This window comes from Eptatretus burgeri, chromosome 3 (genome assembly GCF_056783735.1).
Source record: "Eptatretus burgeri isolate ZD-2024b chromosome 3, Ebu_testis_v1, whole genome shotgun sequence".
NCBI classification, from domain to species: Eukaryota; Metazoa; Chordata; class Myxini; order Myxiniformes; family Myxinidae; genus Eptatretus; species Eptatretus burgeri.
Window position 1 is genome coordinate 45,953,925 of NC_140963.1, and position 19,385 is coordinate 45,973,309.

Genomic DNA, 19,385 nt, shown 5'->3' on the forward strand with positions numbered 1-19,385 from the left:
AAGCTTTGAGAGAGATAATAATGAGAGAGAGAGAGAGAGAGAGAGAGAGAGAGAGAGAGAGAGAGAGAGAGAGAGAGAGAGAGAGAGAGAGAGAGAGAGAGAGAGAGAGAGAGAGAGAGAGAATAGATAGAATAGAGAGAGATAATAGTAAGTGAGTGAGATAGAGACAAGTCTAAAGACGACGATGGTTCACGAGCGGTATTTGACCATGTCGATTGTTTCAGAAGTCAAGGATGAGACAATGTGATAATGTTTGACCAAGTTATAAAAATGATCAACATGATGTGGTACGAGTGACAGATTATTCGCTGCAAAATGTCGAAAACCCGGTTTCGTTCAACAACTTTAAAAATTTGACCTTTGCATAACCTTTAAAGGTCAAAAAACAATGTTGTGGACATTAAAATAAGGAAACAGGATAGGTGCTATAGCTTATTGGAGTTAGTTCGTCGAAGAAGGTCGAAAACCCGGTTCAATTCCCACAACTTTGAAAATTTGACCTTTGTGAACTTTAAAGGTCAAAGGTCAAAGGTCAAGGATTATGACCTTTGGTGCAAAACTTCCTCTGGAACATTCCAGGAACAATATAACGTCATATAGGCTGTATGGCATTTCGCACTCCTCGGATTATCCATACTTTGATGAAATCAGTGTAAAAACAAACTTGAAGGGGGCGCCACGGGCAAGGTGTTTGAGAGAGAGCAAAATGGTTTGAAGACTTTAGGTGGGGAATGACCTCAATATTATGCATAAAAAATATTGTAATTCTAGCTCTCAAAGTTTGGGTAGTCGTCTCATTTTTATGTCAAAATCGCAATTTTCTAAGTTCGTGACCTTTTGACCTTGACCTTTGGACGGAAATGAAAAATCGAGCTCCGTGGGGCTATGCAGGTGCCATTGGGCTAACCAAATACCGAAACCCCTGTCAGATTCGACAAAACCCCTCGGAGAAGATGCAAATTGAAATCGGCTACCCCTGAAAAACATGTTTTTTTTGGCGTGGCTCCATCCATAATGGGCCACGCCCATTTTCAGGAAAACAACGAGATCATGATATAAACCTCCCACCAAAATTTCATCAGGATCGGATCAAAACCCACAGAGCTATGCTCGGGACAGACAGACAGACAGACAGACATACAGACAGACACAACAATAACGAATATAGTGGTCACTTATATTTTTCGTGAAAATATTTTTTCGTGAACCGAGAGAGAGATAGAGATAGAGATAGAGATAGAGATAGAGATAGAGATAGAGATAGAGATAGAGAGATAGATCATAGTGAGCATGCTCTGTGTAATAAGTGAAAATATCTATTTCAACCAACATCAGGTAGCACCTTATCAAGTAGACTAATTGCTGTAAGTCTTTGCCACATTATAGGAGGACAATGCTTCTTATGTCAACTTACTTTTCGTTTTACTTATCCATTGAAGCTCCATCTCCTGAGATTCAGCGGTACCATATTTATTCGCAAGACATTCAAGCAAAAGCATGTGTATGTATGCTGAATATGGGATAGTCACCAAACTGAGATGGTGGAACACATTCAGATTCATTTCCTAGAACAGTTTGCAGCATTCGTACCAGGTACCCATTGGAGAAAGTTTCCCCATCAGATGGTTCCTGTCATCAAAATCATCAACAGAAACTTTCAAATAACCTTCATTGATTGGACATTTATGTCACTGCCAGTTATTGCTGCTGGCTCAGACCGAGCAATAACAACCCTAAGCCTGATCTCGTGATGGAACAGCCTACCGACTTGCCAACGTGGCATCACACCTCTGAAATATATTCATGTCTCAATAAAAGGCAAGAACATACATTGTAACAACTTACAAAGCACTATCTCAGATGATTTGTATTCTTAAAGTCCCGGTCACACCTTGACGTTTTAGCCAGCGATGGCAACGTATTAAAATGTATGTAAAACGCTGGCTTACGTTGAACTTTTGATGTTTTTTTTTTAAAGATTCGGACGTATTCATAGCGACTTGGTCTTATGTATAATGCATTGGTAACGGACACAGAACGTTTCGTTGTGTTATAGATAACTTATACCAACGAATGCTGAACCTGTTGTCGGCCTACACAACCGATGCCCAACGATAGTCTAACTTAGGCATAGCGCGTTGCACGCATCGCCGACGATGTCGTGACGTAGCCTATTAAAAGGCTGACGCACAACGATTTGAATCATAACTGCCGTAGAAATGGAAGTGACAACATCGCGGTCACACCTTGGCGATCTTGCCAGCGTATGCCGACCTAAGAAAAATGTGTCTAAAACGTTGGGGCACGTCAAATACGGTATGAGTAAGTTTGGTATACGTGAGTACAACGCTAAAGTACGCTATCATACGTCGTAGTAAGTACAGTACGTCAAGAAATTTTAAACATGTTCAAAATTTTATGACGTACTCGGCGTATGACACACGTTCCGCATGCGATGGGGATAAGTTTTACACACAATATGTGGACGCTTACACACGTCCACAAAGGCTACTTATAAGCTACTCATAAGTCGAAACACATCGCGGTAATGTCTTTTTTACGCGAAACTTATTTCTAACTTATGTTTGACGTGCTTTGAACCAATTCTTTACGTAGTCCCAACACACATCGACGTATGTAGACGTATTCCAATGACGTCTTCCGGTCGACAAAAAAAAATAAATGAACGTGTTTCTAGCTTACAACTGCCACATAAAGACGTGTTCCCAGCGGTTTTGGGAATTGGTATATAAAAATGGTGTTCATAAAAGGGGAACCCAACAGTGTTTTCGAGTCCTTTTTGAGTCGATGTCCATGTCAGCAGTAACAGTATCAGTATCAGTATTAGTATTAGTATTAGTAGTAGTTTGTTCATGTTGGCAGTAGTAGGTGAGTGTGAGGGGGAGGGTGTGGGTTATGATGGATCGTCCTTGCGTTTAACGATTTAAATGATAAACTCAACGATTTAAATGGCTGCATCTCCACTATTGAAAGTAGACGCTTACGCTCAACAATTGGATTTTTTTTACACTCAACGACTTTTAAACGGTACCACTCAGCTAGTTTCATTGTTTACAATGAACGATTTAAATTGCTGTCACTCGCCTTTGTTTTTTGACGCTGGGGTTTGGAAATTTGAAGCGTTTCTTCTGAATGTGTTAAAACGCTCAAACTCGACTATTTTAAATAGACGCTGCCGATGGACAATTGGAATCATAGCCAAGCTAGACATCGAAGTGTGAACATCCTCGTCATGCCGAAGAAAAGTTTGAAGAATACTGCAAATAAGTGTCCTGGCCGTGGCCGTGGACGCTGACGCAAGTACGATCCATTATCCCGACGTCTTTCAGCCTATGAGTAACTTAAAAGTAACGTCTGTCGATGTGTGGCAACGATCGCGTAATGTGCCAACAACACGTTAATCATAGGTTAAGGCCCAGTCACACCTTGACGTTTTAGCCAACGTATGCCGATTTTTGAATTTTTTTTCTAAAACGCTGGCAAACGTTGAATACGTTATGGGTAAGTTTTGATAACATTAAGAGCACGCTGGCATACGTCGTAGTACGTTGCCATAAGTCGTTGTACGTTGGCTTTAAACGTTGTACTTTTCGGTTGTCCTCAAATTTTTTCATGCTTGAAATTTCACGACGTATGCCGGCGTATGACTCACACGTTCCGCTACGCTGGCCACAAGTTGTAGGCACGGTCTGCGATCGTTGACAGACGTCAACACATGCTACTTGCAAGTTAATCATAAGTTGAGACACGCCGAGGTAATGTTTAGCGTACCCGAAACTTATTTCTGACCTATGATTAACGTGTTGTTGGCACGTTACGCGATCGTTACCACACGTCGACAGACGTTACTTTTAAGTTACTCATAGGCTGAAAGACGTCGGTATAATGGATCGTCCTTGCATCAGCGTCCACGGCCACGGCCAGGACACTTATTTGCAGCATTCTTCAAACTTTTCTTCAGCATGACGAGGATGTTCACACTTCGATGTCTAGCTTGGCTATGATTCCAATTGTTTATCGGCAGCGTCTATTTAAAATAGTCGAGTTTGAGCATTTTAACACGTTCAGAAGAAACGCTTCAAATTTCAAAACCCCAGCGTCAAACAAAAAAAAAAAAACAAAAAAAAAAAAACAAAGGCGAGTGACAGCAATTTAAATCGTTCATTGTAAACAATGAAACTAGCTGAGTGGTACCATTTCAAAGTCGTTGAGTGTAAAAAAAAATCCAATTGTTGAGCGCAAGCGTCTACTTTCAATAGTGGAGATGCAGCCATTTAAATCGTTGAGTGGCAGCCTATGAACCTACCCGTGGACACGCGGACGCAAGGACGATCCATCATAACCCACACCCTCCCCTCACACCCACCTACTACTGCCAACATGAACAAACTACTACTAATACTAATACTAATACTAATACTGATACTGATACTGATACTGTTACTGCTGACATGGACATCAACTCAAAAAGGAACTCGAAAACACTGTTAGGTTCCCCTTTTATGAGCAGCATTTTTATATCCCAATTCCCAAAACCGCTGGCAACACGTCTTTATATGGCAGTTGTAACCTAGAAACACATTCATTTTTTTTTTTTTTTTGTCGACCGGAAGACGTCTTTGGAATACGTCTACATACGTCGATGTGTGTTGGGACTGCGTAAAGAATTGGTTCAAAGCACGTCAAACATAAGTTAGAAATAAGTTTCGCGTAAAAAAGACATTACCGCGACGTGTTTCGACTTATGAGTAGCTTATAAGTAGCCTTTGTGGACGTGTGTAAGCGTCCACATATCGTGTGTAAAACTTATCGCCATCGCATGCGAACGTGTGTCATACGCCAAGTACGTCGTAAAATTTTGAACATGTTCAAAATTTCTTGACGTACTCTACTTACTACGACTTATGATAGCGTACTTTAGCGTTCTACTCGCGCATACCAAACTTACCCATACCGTATTCGACGTGCCCCAACGTTTTAGACACATTTTTTGTTACGTCGGCATACGCTGGCAAGATCGCCAAGGTGTGACCGTGATTTTGACCCTTCCATTTCTACCGCAGTTATGATTTGAATCGTTGTGCGTCAGCCTTTTAATAGGCTACGTCACGACATCGTCGGCGATGCGTGCAACGCGCTATGCCTGAGTTAGACTATCGTTGGGCATCGGTTGTGTAGGCCGACAACAGGTTCAGCATTCGTTGGTATAAGTTATCTATAACACAACGAAACGTTCTGTGTAGTTACCAATGCGTTACACATAAGACCAAGTCGCTATGAATACGTCCGAATCTTTAAAAAAAAACATCAAAAGTTCAACGTAAGCCAGCGTTTTACATAAATTTTAACACGTTGCCATCGCTGGCTAAAACGTCAAGGTGTGACCGGGCCTTTAGAAATAAGTTTCGGTACGCTAAACATTACCTCGGCGTGTCTCAACTCATGATTAACTTACAAGTGGCATGTGTTGACTTCTGTCAACGATCGCAGACCGTGCATACAACTTGTGGCCAGCGTCGCGGAATGTGTGAGTCATACGCCGGCATACATCGTGAAATTTCAAGCATGAAAAAATTTGAGGACAACCATAAAGTACAAAGTTTAAAGCCAACGTACAACGATGTATGGCAGTGTTTTTCAGCGTGCTCTCAATGTTATCAAAACTTACCCATAACGTATTCAACGTGTGCCAGCGTTTTAGAAAAAAAATTCAAAAATCGGCATACGTTGGCTAAAACGTCAAGGTGTGACCGGGCCTTAAGTGAGGAGGCCCCGAAGGAACAAGCTAATGTGCAATTATATTGAGCAATACCAGAAAAAGGACTGCTTATAATTATTACAGTTGACCGCCAATTTAAATACCGACCAATAATAAATAAATATTTCTCATAGGATTGTCGACTTCTGTCACCAATTATAATACTGCCATTTAAAGTAGGTTTTGGCTCATGAAAACCTAAATCTGCTTCTGCTGCTTCGCTCTAGTACATTCAAATTGTCTAGCCTCGACTCAAGGGGTCTCCACTAATGACGACGACGACAGTCAAATGAAACCCCAATTCAGCAGTATAACTTACAGGAAGACATGAAATTAGTTTGACCTTTAATTTGGGATAATGTGAAAAGTGTTGTTATGCATATTTTGCATTGACATCTCAATGGATTCCATAAATTAAAGGTCAAACTTTTAGAGGACTTCAGCTGCAAATATATATATATATATATATATATATATATATATATATATATATATATATATATATATATATATATATATATATATATATATATATATATATATATATATATATATATATATATATATATATATATATATATATATATATATATATATATATATATATATATATATATATACATATATATATATATATACATATATATATATATATATATATATATATATATATATATATATATATATATATATATATATATATATATATATATATATATATATATATATATATATATATATATATATATATATATATATATATATATATATATATATATATATATATATATATATATATATATATATATATACATATACATATATATATATATATATATATATATATATATATATATATATATATATAATTTGTTGGGAATACTTGGTGTCACACGGAACCAAACCAAAGTTCATCTGAACTATTTGGCTATTCTTGTCAGTGCTCTTAGTTCTCAGGACTTTTTGTTGTGCTGAATCATGAGGAATGGCGCGAGTTGTTTTCCCTTCCCATAATTTTTTGTTATACCATTCAATCTATAAATTTGGGTGGAATTCCAGGACTGAAAAAATGTACCATTTATAAATTATGCACAATGCTTAAACATTCAATAGAACAGACATTTAAGACACAAAAAGTGAACCTTTCTTTCTATGGCTTGTTTCTTTTTTTTCTCCTTGCCATGGACTTTACTAAACAGTGTTGTTCTCTTTATCCGAAACAGGGGGTAAATTGGATCTTGGTGAGGATGAGAAACAAAAGAGTGCACCAGGGAGCATGCCGTAAAGAGCATGCCAGATTGAGGTATGCTCTGGTGCTTTGGAGAGAATGAGTCTCAGGAGTAGAGAACATGCCTGGTTGAGGTATGATCTGGTCCTTCAGAGAGAATGAATCTCAGTTTCGAGAACATGCCTGATTGAGGTATGATCTGGTCCTTCAGAGAGAATGAATCTCAGTTTCGAGAACATGCCTGATTGAGGTATGCTCTGGTCCTTTGGAGAGAATGAATCTCAGGTTCGAGAACATGCCAGATTGAGGTATGCTCTGGTGCTTTGGAGAGAATGAGTCTCAGGAGTGGAGAACATGCCTGGTTGAGGTATGCTCTGGTCCTTCGCAGAGAATGAATCTCAGGTTTGAGAACATGCCTGATTGAGGTGTGCACTGGTCCTTCAGAGAGAATGAGTCTCAGCAGTAGAGAGCATGCCTGATTGAGGTATGCTTTGGTTCTTTTCAGAGAACATGCCTGATTGAGGTATGCTGTTCTTTTGAGAGAATGAATCTCTGGAGTTGAGAACATGCATGCTTGAGGTGTGCTCTGGTGCTTTTGAAAGAATGAGTCTCAGGAGTAGAGAGCATGCCTGATTGAGGTATGCTATGGTTCTTTTGAGAGAATGTGTCTCAGGAGTAGAGAACATGCCTGATTGAGGTGTGCTTTGGTTCTTTGGAGAGAATGACTCTCAGGAGTAGAGAACATTTCTGATTGAGGTATGCTATGGTTCTTTGGAGTGAATGAGTCTCATGAGTAGAGAACATGCCTGATTGAGGTATGCTATGGTGTTTCAGAGAGAATAAGTCTCATGAGTGGAGAGCATGCCTGATTGAGGTGTGCACTGATCCTTCAGAGAGAATAAGTCTCAGGAGTAGAGAGAATGCCTGATTGAGGTGTGCACTGGTCCTTCAGTGAGAATAAGTCTCATGAGTAGAGAACATGCCTGATTGAGGTGTGCACTGGTCCTTCAGAGAGAACGAGTCTCAGGAGTAGAGAACATGCCTGATTGAGGTATGCTGTTCTTTTGAGAGAATGAGTCTCATGAGTAGAGAACATGCCTAATTGAGGTATGTGTGTTCGTCAGTACCTTTCTCTCCCAACTCGCACCAACCAAATCCAAATCCTTTGTTCTTCCCCATTGCATCAGGATCAACGAGAGGGGCAGGTGTAATGAGGGGTGAACCATGGTACCTATTTTTTCTTTATCATGTTGTTTCCTTTCCTCAGCGAAGCACACAGTAGAACCCAGGTCCTTTACTTTTCTCACCTGCTTAACTTACTGCCTTGGCTTTTCCCAAATATCCACATCCTCTCTTCCTTTTCTCTTGCTCACCATTTCCCCTGTTTTCTGCACATTTATCCTCAGTCCCCCCACTTTCCAAACTTTATTGCCATTCAGCCGTTGCATTCTGAAGTCCCTATCAGAATCTGGCATCATCACCAAACTACCTGCGAACAACAACATTTCCCAGCGTAACCCTCTTTTTGCTCTCTCACTTGTCACATCCAACAATGACAAAAACAGAAAAGGACAAAGAGCTGATCCCTGCGGTAAACCTACCTTTATCTCAAATGCCTCTTAAGGCCCGGTCACACCTTGACGTTTTAGCCAACGTATGCCGATTTTTGAATTTTTTTTCTAAAACGCTGGCACACGTTGAATACGTTATGGGTAAGTTTTGATAACATTGAGAGCACGCTGAAAAACACTGCCATACGTCGTTGTACGCTGGCTTTAAACCTTGGACTTTTTGGTTGTCCTCAATTTTTTTCATGTTTGAAATTTCACGACGTATGCCGGCGTATGACTCACACGTTCCGCTACGCTGGCCACAAGTTGTATGCACGGTCTGCGATCATTGACAGACGTCAACACATGCTACTTGTAAGTTAATCATAAGTTGAGACACGCCGAGGTAATGTTTAGCGTACCCGAAACTTATTTCTAACCTATGATTAATGTGTTGTTGGCACGTTACGCGATCGTTGCCACACGTCGACAGATGTTACTTTTAAGTTACTCATAGGCTGAAAGACGTCGGTATAATGGATCGTCCTTGCGTCAGCGTCCACGGCCACGGCCAGGACACTTATTTGCAGCATTCTTCAAACTTTTCTTCGGCATGACGAGGATGTTCACACTTCGATGTCTAGCTTGGCTATGATTCCAATTGTCCATCCGCAGCGTCTATTTAAAATAGTCGAGTTTGAGCGTTTTAACACGTTCAGAAGAAACGCTTCAAATTTCAAAACCCCAGCGTCAAAAAACAAAGTCGAGTGACAGCAATTTAAATCGTTCATTGTAAACAATGAAAATAGCTGAGTGGTACCGTTTTAAAGTCGTTGAGTGTAAAAAAAATCCAATTGTTGAGCGCAAGCGTCTACTTTCAATAGTGGAGATGCAGCCATTTAAATCGTTGAGTGGCAGCCTGTGAATAGCAAACCCTACGTCACCGGCAAAGATAAACTGCCGCACGATATGGATAAGTTAGGCTATCGATGGGCATAGTTTGTGAACGCCGGCGACACGATAATTATTCGTTGGTATAACGTATCTATAAGTTATCGAAGCGCTCTATGCACATTATTAGCTCATTGTGCATTTGTCCAACCCGTTATGAATAGACCTAAATCGTAAAAACAAGCTATAGCTCATTGTTGAAAAAGCCCCATAAAAGAACTTCGAAGAACTTCGAACAATGGTGAAAAGATGTCTCCTACCCGTGGACACGCGGACGCAAGGACGATCCATCATAACCCACACCCTTCCCCTCACACTCACCTACTACTGCCAACATGAACAAACTAATACTACTACTAATACTGATACTGATACTGATACTGATACTGATACTGTTACTGCTGACATGGACATCGACTCAAAAAGGACTCGAAAACACTGTTGAGTTCCCCTTTTATGAGCACCATTTTTATATACCAATTCCCAAAACTGCTGGGAACACGTCTTTATATGGCAGTTGTAAGCTCGAAACATGTTCATTTATTTATTTTTTGTCGAACACGTCATTGGAATACGTCTACATACGTCGATGTGTGTTGGGACTACGTAAAGAATAGGTTCAAAGCACGTCAAACATAAGTTAGAAATAAGTTTCGCGTAAAAAAGACATTACCGCGACGTGTTTCGACTTATGAGTAGCTTATAAGTAGCCTTTGTGGACGTGTGTAAGCGTCCACATATCGTGTGTAAAACTTATCCCCATCGCATGCGGAACGTGTGTCATACGCCGCGTACGTCGTAAAATTTTGAACATGTTTAAAATTTCTTGATGTACTCTACTTACTACGACGTATGATAGCGTACTTTAGCGTTTTACTCACGTATACCAAACTTACTCATACCGTATTTGACTTGCCCCAACGTTTTAGACACATTTTTCTTAGGTCGGCATATGCTGGCAAGATCGCCAAGGTGTGACCGCGATGTTGTCACTTCCATTTCTACGGCAGTTATGATTCGAATCGTTGTGCGTCAGCCTTTTAATAGGTTACGTCACGACATCGTCGGCGATGCGTGCAACGCGCTATGCCTGAGTTAGACTATCGTTGGGCATCGGTTGTTTTGGCCGACAACAGGTTCAGCATTCGTTGGTATAAGTTATCTATAACACAACGAAACGTTCTGTGTCCGTTACCAATGCGTTATACATAAGACCAAGTCGCTATGAATACGTCCGAATCTTTAAAAAAAACATCAAAAGTTCAACGTAAGCCAGCGTTTTACATACATTTTAATACGTTGCCATCGCTGGCTAAAACGTCAAGGTGTGACCGGGCCTTTAGCAACCATTCTATGTTCTGACACATGTCTTATCCCCCTCAAGATAACATGTGATAGTCACATGTTATGTGTGAAATTGGGATGCTCTATAGTACAGTCATATCTTGATATAAGACACTGTGATAGGTTGTCATGCAAGCAATCAAGAAGTGCCACACCTGCAGAAGGATTATATAAGTATAAGCGGCGATATCATTTTAGTGTGGTGAATGTGTTGTTAATACTACTTGCTCAGGGGAAGGAAATATCCCAAGACAAACGTATCGAAACTATTGATAGCTAGTCCATGAAATATATTGCAGCCCAATTTAATTTTCCACCAGGAGCTGTATGAGAGACTCTGGGGAGGATATGCTAAGTTGGTACTGTTAACAATAGAAGCAGTGGAGAAAGAAAGTCCAAAGTCTCCAAAAGTGATTTGAAGTACTTCATGGTGTTTTCTCTACATGGTAAAGGATGATCCAGGAGAGATCTCGTGAATTGCCTCAGTGAAACCAAATGGTTGAAAAGGTCAGCAGATGTGGTAAAGTAGGATAACCAAAGCAGGAAGGTGTTCTTTACAGATAATTCCAAGTTTGAACTGTTTTTAGAAAGAATTAATGGCCATTTGTTTGGGAGCAGAATAACAGTCAGGTTACAGCAGCTATGGTGAAGCATTGGGGGTGGATAAATACAAATGTGCGGCTGCATCTCAGCCAAGGATCTGGGACGTTTACCTTAAATCAAAGGTGCACTGACTGCAGACAGATACAGGCACGTTCTCAGCCATCATGCAAATCTCTCGGGAACAAATATAATTGGGTTAGAAATCATCTTCCCACATGGCAATGACCCCCCCCCAAGCATGCAGGCTTTGTGGTGAAAACATATGCAAAATGTAAAGGGGCTGATGGGACAACCCAAAAAGATGCTTTGGCCCACACATCGTCTTGCTGTGAGCATCATCGAGGCTAAATGGACTTGTATAGAGACTGGGAAAATCAAGCAGCAACGAAACATATTGAAAGAATTGTGGAAATGGCTACAGTATATTTGGATCAACATTCCACAGTCATACATTGATAACTTAATGTCATGCTCGATGTCATGCTCCCATTTCCTCCCTTAAAACAAGATGCCATGCTCTCTATAAAACAAAGAGCTCACATAGAAATAGGAAGGTCCTGGTCAACAGAGTAATTGTTTTTGTGCATTTTCTGTAATAATGCTTTCGGTATGTATGAGACATCTCTCAGTTGCAATTACTCATTATTTGCACATTGTGAACTTTCTGCAAACAATAGCTCTAAACCTTCTGTGAATTTTAGTGTCAAACCTGTGAACTATGACCACACCTCACCCACACTACCTGAACTCGGATACTCGTCTAGTCTTCCCCACATTCTGCAGGTCGTGGTCACACGTTGCCCGATTCCAATCCTGTTACACAAAATCCACCGACCATGTATATCAGATCTGGCTGAGCTGTGAAAATTCCAGGTCGACTGGATTTGTTAACTTTTTTTGTTTTATTTCATTTTTTTTACATCATTTATCTTCACTTAACAGTTTGGGTGCATGTGCATGCTCTAGCTAGTTAATAACTTTATTGTTTTGCTAATATGATAGCTTTGCTTGCGGAAAATGGAGGATTTTACGAAGTTTGCTATTTTACTTTTGGCCACCGGACCGGAAGGCATAGGGGGCATTGTTTATGGCCACGAGGGTGCAACAAAGAAGTAAATTCGGCTGTGTATACTCATCGTGGTTATCATCATGATTATGGTTGACAAGTAAATCTATCCTTCTCTTACACCATTGCTTGTATCCTTTGAACTTCAGAACATTACACATGAGTGAACTTCCTACCTGTAAGAAATTCAATTTGGTTGTCTTTGCACCAAATGATTAGCTTCATTGTCATTAGAATATAATGTTGAACAGAAAACGATTGTTACATGTCAGCCAATTGCATAAACATGGGACCAAATACGCTTCACCAGTGAGATATCATTGTTTGTGCACAAGTTATTCTGTCTGCCTTTAATGGCAATTACTAAAATACAGGTTGCAATTTTGTATGAAAAAATCCATACCTCGTTGTTTGTGTTGTGAATTGGACTTGTTATTATCCCACTAACACACTACAGATCTGTCAGCACAAAATCCCTCGTGGAATTTAATGTTGACACTGACCAAATTCTCCAAACTTTGGATGCTGCTGTCATTTGCTCTTGTTCCTCTGGGGTAACGCAATTTTGTGTGAGGTCGACGCATATTCAAATTCTATGCTCAAGATGAAAACAAGGAAATAGATCCCAGAATGCCACTTCTCCAAAGCATATTTTAATAGGTTTGAGACCTTTTGGAGATATGGATTGGGGTACTCAGCTAGTTACCTGTGCCCCCAAAGGTGAGCAGAAATCGTGTTTTCTCCCCTGTCTGTCTGTTTGTCTGTGTAGAGGATATCTCAAAAACTTGTGGACAAGTTTGGACGAAATTTGGTGCAGAGGTTGGTTGTGTCACAAGGTGAAAATGATTAGATTTTGGTGAAGATCCACATCTGGATCCTCCAATTTTCGAAGTGGTTCTTCATTATTGAGTGATTGGGCCAAAAAAAAAAACTATAATATCATGATATTTCAAAAAGTTGTGGATGGATTCGGACAAAACTCGGTGGCCAGGTTGGTTGTATGACGAGGACAAACTGAGTTAATTTTGGTGAAGATCCAGATTTAACACAACGGAAAGAGAAACAATGGTCAACAAAGCTGTGCCAGGGAAATACAAGCATATCCAGCTTCAGATGAGTGTTATTTTTGTGAATTTTGGGGATTTTTTTTTCTTTCCGTTGTGTTAAATTTTGGTGAAAAAAACGAGAAGTTTTTAAAGTGATTCTTCGCCATTGAGAGATTGGGCCAAAAACAATATATAGCACAATATCTTAAATATGTATGGACGGATTTAGAGTAAATTTGGTGGACAAGTTGGGTGGATGAAAAGAAACAATTGATTCTATTTTGGTGAAGATCTGAATCCGGATCCACATACGAGAGTTCATTAATTTTTTTTTATAGTGATTTTTCACCATTGAGAGATGGGCTCAAAAACGATATATAGCATGATATTGCAAAAGGTTGTGGACGAGTGATGACAAAACTTGGTGGATGAGTTGGTGAGGTGAGAAAAACAAGCTGATTAGATTTTGGTTCAGGTCCGGATCCAGATCCGGCCTATCAGTTGGATACAAAATGTAAACTTATCAGCCTGGCGGAGGTATGTGCTCTCCCAAGTGCCATTCGAGTTGTGCATGTGATTTTTAATATTTGATCTCGATCTTTTAATTGTTTCACCAGGACTGGAAGTGCCAACGACAATGTGTGCTGAGCAAGTCATACCTCTCCAAGGAAAAGCCTGCTTTCTGCCTTGTCCAGGCCAATGCGTCTTAGCTCAGTGGTCACCTTGGACACAATGCAGTCTCACCTGCTCAGATGGAGAAAACAATGGCCAACAGAGCCGTGCCAGGGAAATACTAGCATATCCAGCTTCAGGTGAGTGTTATTTGTGTGCATTTTGGGGATTTTTTTCTTTCCGTGTGTTAAATTTTGAGTTTTAGTCCATCTTTGCATCACTTTTACAATGGTTTTATCATGTTGCAGGGTATATTTATTAATGTCAGTAACATGCTTTACTGTGTTGCTCTTTCGACATTGGCATATGCATATATATATATATATATATATATATATATATATATATATATATATATATATATATATATATATATATATATATATATATATATATATATATATATATATATATATATATATATATATATATATATATATATATATATATATATATATATATATATATATATATATATATATATATATATATATATATATACATATATATATATATATATATATGGTTATGGCCATGGGAGCCGAGTGTATTATGAGGGGGTTAATCCCCATTTCTCCTCAGAAGAGCCCGACCTGGGGCCACCATTCACAATTAACTTTGTGATATGGTGGGTTGCTTTACAACCACGAACGCCAATCAGTTAACCACGAGTTCCAGTGGCCACCGTCTAATTTTGCCGTTTAACTGGAGGTCATGTGGCTTCCTGAATGGGGAGCACGCCCTCAACAAAACACCAATCTTATCTTGATTAGATCTTAATTTGGGCGGCTGAGCATTTTAACCGCTGGTGCGTGCCAACTATGACAGGTTAATTAGTTTGGGAACTACCTCCCTGTCTATCTAGGTTCAGACAATGCTGGGTCAATGGAAGGAAAGGACAAGCACGGACAGGTTGAAACGTCAACAAGGAATTTATTAATAAGGGAAAAAAAAAACTGAAGAACTTTTTATTTCCTTGTGGTGAAAATAAGTAAATTCAAATCAATCAAAATAATCTCAAGCAAATAAAGAATTAATCAGGCATTGATAGAAAAACAGACAAAGAGCAGATGCTTATCACTATGCCTTACTTAACGATTAACCACGAGACTAGGCTACCCAGCAGATCATTCGGAGGGGTGGGGGGGGGGCGGCGGGGAAGAAATCCACTCTCGGCTTACCAAAGCAGAAGTCGTCGTGCATCCAATAAATTGTCCCAAAATGTGTGAGCGTGCCTTGGCCCATTGCCAGCGCCCTGCCTCACCGTACACCCACTCGTAAACAGGCTCGTACACCAATCATCGTAATGTCGTCACCCCCAGGAACCAGGAATGCCAAGAGCAGGTACCGAGCAGAACCAGCAGGAACCGTCCAACCGTCACCCACCGTCAGGAGCCACCAGGAGCCGCAACCAACAGACAGCTGTAAGGAGCTGTGAGGCACTATGAGGAGCTATAAGAAGCTGCAAGGTGTTATGAGGCACTGTGAGGAGCTGTAAGGCATTGTGAAGTGCTGAAGAACTTTGAGAATCTGTAAAGTGCTGAAGTGCTGTGAGTCACTGTGAGGAGCTGTGAGGGGTTGAGGAACTGTGAGGCACTGTGAGAAGCTGTAAGGCACTGAGGAACTGGGATGCACTGTGAGGAGCTGTAAGGTGCTGTGAGGGGATGAGGCACTGTGAGGACGTTTGAGAAGCTGTAAGATGCTGTGAGGAGCTGTAAGGTGCTGTGAGGAACTGTGAGGACTTGTGAGAAACTAAGGCGTGAGACACTGTGAGACTCTGTAAGGCGCTGAGGAACTGTGAGGATCTGTAAGGTGCTGTGAGGAACTCGAGAAGCTGTAAGGAACTGTGGGGAGCCGTAAGGTGCTATAAGAAGCTGTAAGGCACTGAGTGACTGTGAGGAGCTATAAGAAGCTGTAAGGTGCTGAGGTGCTGTGAGGAAATATGAGAAGCTGTAAAGTGCAGAGGAACCGTGAGAAACTGTGAGGAACTGTGAGTAGCTGTAAGGCGCTGAGGTGCTGTGAAGCACTGAGGAGCTGTGAGGAGCTGTAACCAGCTGTCACCAACTGTCACAGAAACTGTCTTTCACCAGCTCACCAACCATTTGACTGGAACTGACTGGAGCTGAAAATAACGGTCACCCAGCTGTCACAAACTGTCAGGAAAACGGTCCTCCCGTCCTTTTTATAGGCTGCCAGTCTGGGTGGAGCCTCGAGCAGACTTCAGACCTTGCCTATTGGTACATCGTTGCACGTCACCAACCGTCAACCTCGCGATTAATCCATCCTTGTTCAGCCCAACACGAACAAGAGCCAGCCAACATCCACAGAGCTGCCAAGTGGGGGCATCAAACATCGATGGAAAAAGGTGGACATCAACCTCGGTGAAAGAGGTGGGTGTCGAACGTCAATGAAAGATAGTTGGGTGAGGTGAATGATCCACAGCTGTATTTGACCATCAGAATAACTGCTCAGGAAAAGCCTGCAGTGTGCTTAATCAAATGTCCTGTAAGTCCAAGGTGTAAATAAATCATCCACCTCCAAGCCAATGTGTCCTGATGGAAAGGGGATACACGAGCCTCCGTTGGGCTAACGGCTATCTCACGTGCACGAATGTGTCGGAAAGAGAAAAAGGCCATCCCGTAAGAAAGGGAATCTATTCTTTACCCTTCTCCAACACATCAAAGTTGGAATCCTACCAGACAAGGGGATGGGTCTATCCTGGACATGCATTCCGGGAAATAACTGTCTGAAGACCTAAATGTTTGTACGCATTAGTTGGTTCCGATTATGAAATCCATAACAATGTGTGTGTGTGTGTGTGTTAATGTGTGTGTGTGTGTGTGTGTGTGTGTGTGTGTGTGTGTGTGTGTGTGTGTGTGTCAGTGTGTCAGTGTGTCTCCTCAATAACTCCAAAACTATGAAACCTAACGGCCTAAAACTTTGTATGCATAACATACAAATAGAACTCCAAGGGAGTGCATGAATGAAAATTGTGTTTGCATTAATTTAAACGCCCCTTTTGAAGATAATTCATGGCCTTATTTAATTAGCCTTTATCAAGGGGTCATACTTGGTCAGCCCCTGATTAAGCCGTCTCTCAGCTTGCTGGGGACTTAATTCGCCATTTTGTTTCGCCTGCTCAACAATGCCTTGACCTGGAACACGTCGCAATGGTTTCTTAACAATAAAACACTCATTAATTTTTTTTTTCATTTTCTTCATTCTTATCATCTAATGCCTGATCATCATACACATGAATTGCTGGATACATCGCAATGCTTATAAACACCCTGAGACGCCAGTGTTCATGACTTTATTTCATTTCCTCATGCGGTCAACTCTAGAATATCTTAACACGAGCTGAATTTCAAAATTTGCACTGCAGAATTGACCTCAGAAGCAGTTCCTACTGCTAAAAAAAGTGTTTATTTTACAATTTGGGCATTGTTTGACATTCCCGGCATCTCCTGGTGATGTTTGTTAAAACCGATCGCTAATTGCTTGCCAAGCCAAAGCAGTCATATTACACACCATCTGGAGACGTCCGGAGTGTCAAACAAAGTGAAAGTTTGACAAATGAATACTTTTTTAGCAGTAGGAAATGCTGTAAGGTCAATTCCGCCATTTAATTTTTGACATTCGGTTCAGGTTAAGAGATTCTAGAGCTTTCAGCATGTCACATGTCATGCTCATAAAAGTCCAAAGTTGGATTCACACATTATTTGATACTCTGGAAGTGTCCAGACAGTGGTTGTCTCTGGACATGTCTGGATGTAACTTGCTTCCGGACGTGTCCGGATGGTGGTTGTCTCCAGACGTGTCCGGATGGTAGTAGTCTCTTGACATGTCCGGGTGGTGTTTGTCTCTCGGGGGTGTTTATAGTATAACTGGAAGAAAATATATTTCAGATTATTTGGTTTCCATCTTCACTGTTATTCTCTGCAGAATCATTTTGATGAGACAGTGTGAATCATAATGAACAGTCCACCACACGTCTCCCTTCCCCTTACCTCACCTCACCTCATGCTTACCTCCTCGCAAACCCCTTCCCATTTCCTCCCAAACTCTATTCCTCACTCTCCATGCACTGCCCTCACTCCCCCACACCCCCAGGAATACCTCTGGCTATGGCTTCCCCTCCACTCCCACCTCATGTTTATATGTATACTGTACCGTCCACTGAACAGTGATGACTCCATCAACACCTCACTATCTGAAAACATGGACCAACTTCTATCTTCTCATCCAAACTCTCTCTTCCTCATATGCAGCGACTTCAATTGTCATCACGCCAGTTGGCTAGGTGTGGGTACCTCTCTCACCTGTCATGGCACCTCAGCAAAAGCTTTCTGCGACTCATTGGGACTGACTCAATCAGTCAACTTCCCGACCAGGATCTCAACCAATGGTACTCCATCTCTTCTGGATCTGATTTTGACAAATTTCCCTGACAATATATGCTGCTCTTCCTTCGCTCCAATCGGTTCTTCTGACCACGTCCTTGTCAAAGTGGACATCTCTCTGGCTATTATCAGAGAACCACCTCACCGCCGTCGAGTCTGGCATTTCACTCAAGCCGACTGGCAGGGTCTCCAAGCAGCCATCAAACTTACAGACTGGTCTCCTATCACTACTTTCTCCAACATCAACTCATCCTGGGAATTCTTTCAAAGAAACTTGCTCTCCCTCATGCACAGATTTATCCCCTCTCGTCTTCAGTTGTCCTGCCCTTCCTCCCGCCCTTGGTTCAGTGAAGCTTGTGGTGAGGTAGTTGTCCTGAAACAACTTGCCTTTGCCTCATGGAAAGCAAACCCAACTGAGGGCAATCTCAGTTCCTTCCATAAAGCTCGGAACAAGTGTGTATCGACCCTCAGGAGAGACAGAAAACAACATCTTTCTCATCTCAAGTCTGAACTCTCAAACCTGTCTCCCTCCTCAAAATCCTGGTGGCATCTAAGCAAATCTGTTTCTGGTGTATATTCCCCCTCCATCCCCTCCCTTACCTCAAATGGCCGCACTGCTGATACCGCACGTGAAAAAGCTGAATGCCTAAACTCGGTGTTTGCAGCTAAATCTTGTGTCCAAACCCCATCACTTTCTCTACCCACCTTACCCAGTCACACCCAACTGTCCCTGGACTCTGTGT

The 19,385-nt window shown here is 41.2% G+C and overlaps 1 protein-coding gene across 1 annotated transcript in view; it reads left to right on the forward strand.

Moving 5' to 3' along the window:
• The window catches only part of LOC147029798 (thrombospondin type-1 domain-containing protein 7A-like), an 879,531-nt gene that overhangs the window by 698,366 nt on the left and 161,780 nt on the right, over window positions 1-19,385 (forward strand). The window contains exon 10 of the mRNA XM_085872138.1: window positions 14,185-14,379. Coding sequence (XP_085728264.1) covers window positions 14,185-14,379 — 195 coding nt within the window. The remainder of the gene's footprint in view (window positions 1-14,184; window positions 14,380-19,385) is intronic.